Source organism: Notothenia coriiceps, unplaced genomic scaffold, assembly GCF_000735185.1.
Source record: "Notothenia coriiceps isolate Sejong01 unplaced genomic scaffold, NC01 NC01_scaffold00031847, whole genome shotgun sequence".
NCBI classification, from domain to species: Eukaryota; Metazoa; Chordata; class Actinopteri; order Perciformes; family Nototheniidae; genus Notothenia; species Notothenia coriiceps.
Window position 1 is genome coordinate 48,132 of NW_011364548.1, and position 2,424 is coordinate 50,555.

The 2,424-nt window shown below is 39.0% G+C and overlaps 1 protein-coding gene across 1 annotated transcript in view; it reads right to left on the bottom strand.

Annotated features, from left to right (window-relative positions):
* Positions 1 to 453: 453 nt before the first annotated feature.
* The window catches only part of gipc1 (GIPC PDZ domain containing family, member 1), a 5,173-nt gene continuing 3,202 nt past the window's right edge, over positions 454 to 2,424 (bottom strand). The window contains exon 7 of the mRNA XM_010788293.1: positions 454 to 2,339. Coding sequence (XP_010786595.1) covers positions 2,188 to 2,339 — 152 coding nt within the window. The 3' untranslated portion in view covers positions 454 to 2,187. The remainder of the gene's footprint in view (positions 2,340 to 2,424) is intronic.

Below are 2,424 nucleotides of genomic sequence, written 5' to 3' on the forward strand. Positions count from 1 at the left end.
GTTTTCCTTCTTAGAATGGAAACGTGAATGCTGCTGAAAGTGCTCTGTTTATCCATGAAAAAGGGAATAAAAGACACAAGGTATATCAGTGGGGCAGCAGGGATTTCAGAGGGTAATGGGAACTGGAAATAGCAGTATAAACTTTCTTGCAATATTTATAATCTACTGCAAAGGTTATTTCGTGTTGAACTGGGACGGAGGCCTAGAGTTGAAGCCACCCTATTAGGTTTACTTAGGTGTATTTTATTACATTGCCTCTGATGGCCTGCTGACACCTAAAGAGATTCATAGTTACATGTCATATATATTTCAGGAGGAAAGGAGTGAAGCGGTGCAAACAAAGAGGGGGGGGGTTTCTGTGACTGTTGTGAAAACATTTACACACAGCATTATTTTGTGACAGCATAAAGCAGCAGTACTTAGGAAAGACCAAAAAGAAGGAAAAGCGCCATGTCGATGTTATTATTGCATTATAATTAAACATTGACAACAGTGTTATACAAAGCCAACAAAATAATGTGTCAGTGTTTCAGTGTTCTAGCATCAGTTTCATTACATTTAGATATTCATTAACTCTGGAGAGTGGAACAAAAATGACAATTGTTTCATACATTTGGGAATACCGAAAAAGTTAACACCAACAAAAAATGTAATACATGTTTACTGAGTAGTTGGTGCTGCATTGCCTGTGGTTTTCACTCTATAAACCACACTATCACTACATGGTGAAATAGTTTTTGAATGATTCTGCTCCAATGAGGGGATACTTCATTTTTCAGCACCAGAATAGATACTTCTAACAAAAGCTTGCACGAGATTAGAAGAAATGAAGGCCTTTTCTTAAGGGTCAGGTCACCTCACAATCAAAAATATACATTTCCCCTCTTAACTGTCGTGCTATTTATCTCTCCAGAATGTAAAAGTGCTAGATGCCCAGTGTTTGGAAATATTGGTGCAGTTCTGCAACAAAACAAAAAAAGTCCCCGGATGAAACTGCTCCCAACTAGGTCTGTAGGTTTCCCTCAAATAGGTCATATTATGGGAAAGAGCCATCGCTCGTAAGTTTTTCCAAATGTATTTTTTGGCGCTTTCAGCACAATAAAGAATGTTCTGATACTTAAAACACTGGGCAAATCACCCAAAAATAATCTAGATGGATAAATATCGCTTAAGGAAAGATGTTAAGAAAAATGTATTTTGATTCATGGGTGAGTTCTATCTTTACCAAATTCTATTTTTAAACAACTACTCAATTTCACACGTTTTTAATACTGCCTTCTGTAATGCTTCAGAGTGAGCTAGTTGCGTCACAAGATCAAATTGTTCATTCATTACACAAACCCTGTTTAAAAATAGACACCACATGACTTTATATAAAAACACTAGCTATAAAAGAAATAAGTAGACACAACAACAAACCATGAACCTTCATAAAAAAGGTTGTTACACTGATTTTCTGTAACACTGTCAAGCGTATTAAAATAAAAATGTAGTTTGCTGCAGTTAGCTTCATTACAGCATGGAGTGTGTTAAAGGTGAACGAACACCACTGATCTTTTAGTCGGCTAGTAACACATCACTGTGACCCTTTTTGCGAAAAAAAAACAGACATAAAACCAGCAGAATTCATTATGAAGATAAAAATAAAACATGCTTTTAAAACTGACCCTCAACAGTAACAGCGAGTGGTTGAGGACTCTGTAACTTAGGACTCCTTGTACAGTGCAATCTCTATTCACGTCTGTTGTTGGCTTTCAGCGCGGTGCAACACAGTGCAAAGTGTGATCTAATTGTTAAAGTATCAAATATCTACTTAGTTGTCTTTAATTGCTCCCATATTAGAGACGTGTGCTGTACTTGTTCCACTGACAGCAACTACAACAACAACATGCAGGTTCATGTGATGCGCTCAAAGGAAAAGCTCATCATCATGCTTGTTTCTGGAAAAAGCCGGAAGACAAATAAAAGCACTTGGGAAGTCATTGCAGTCCTCCTTCTTCTCCCATTGACTGCCATTATTCTCTTTGTCTAGGCAGAGTCCCAAAAGAGTGCACTCTAGATTAAAAATAGTATACACTGGAATAAAAACAAACTCATGACGGTAGTGTTGTGTTTCCTAGTAGTGCTGAATGTTGTGGGTGTCACACACACACACAAAAGGTTGTTCTGCTCCGTTACTTTCTGAGGTTACACTCTCCCAACCTTAGCATCGCCGATGGCACCCCAGACGTCAAAAACAAATTCGTCTGGGAATGCAAAGTCCCCGAGGGTTTCGTCGAGAGCCTCTGCAAACTCATCAGGGTTCTTCTTGTCTTTTCCTAGCTCCACCATGGTCGCCGCTGAGGAGACGGAGAGAGGACCACAGTTAGCACACACACACACACACACACACACACACACACACACACCTAGCTCGCTGTCTCT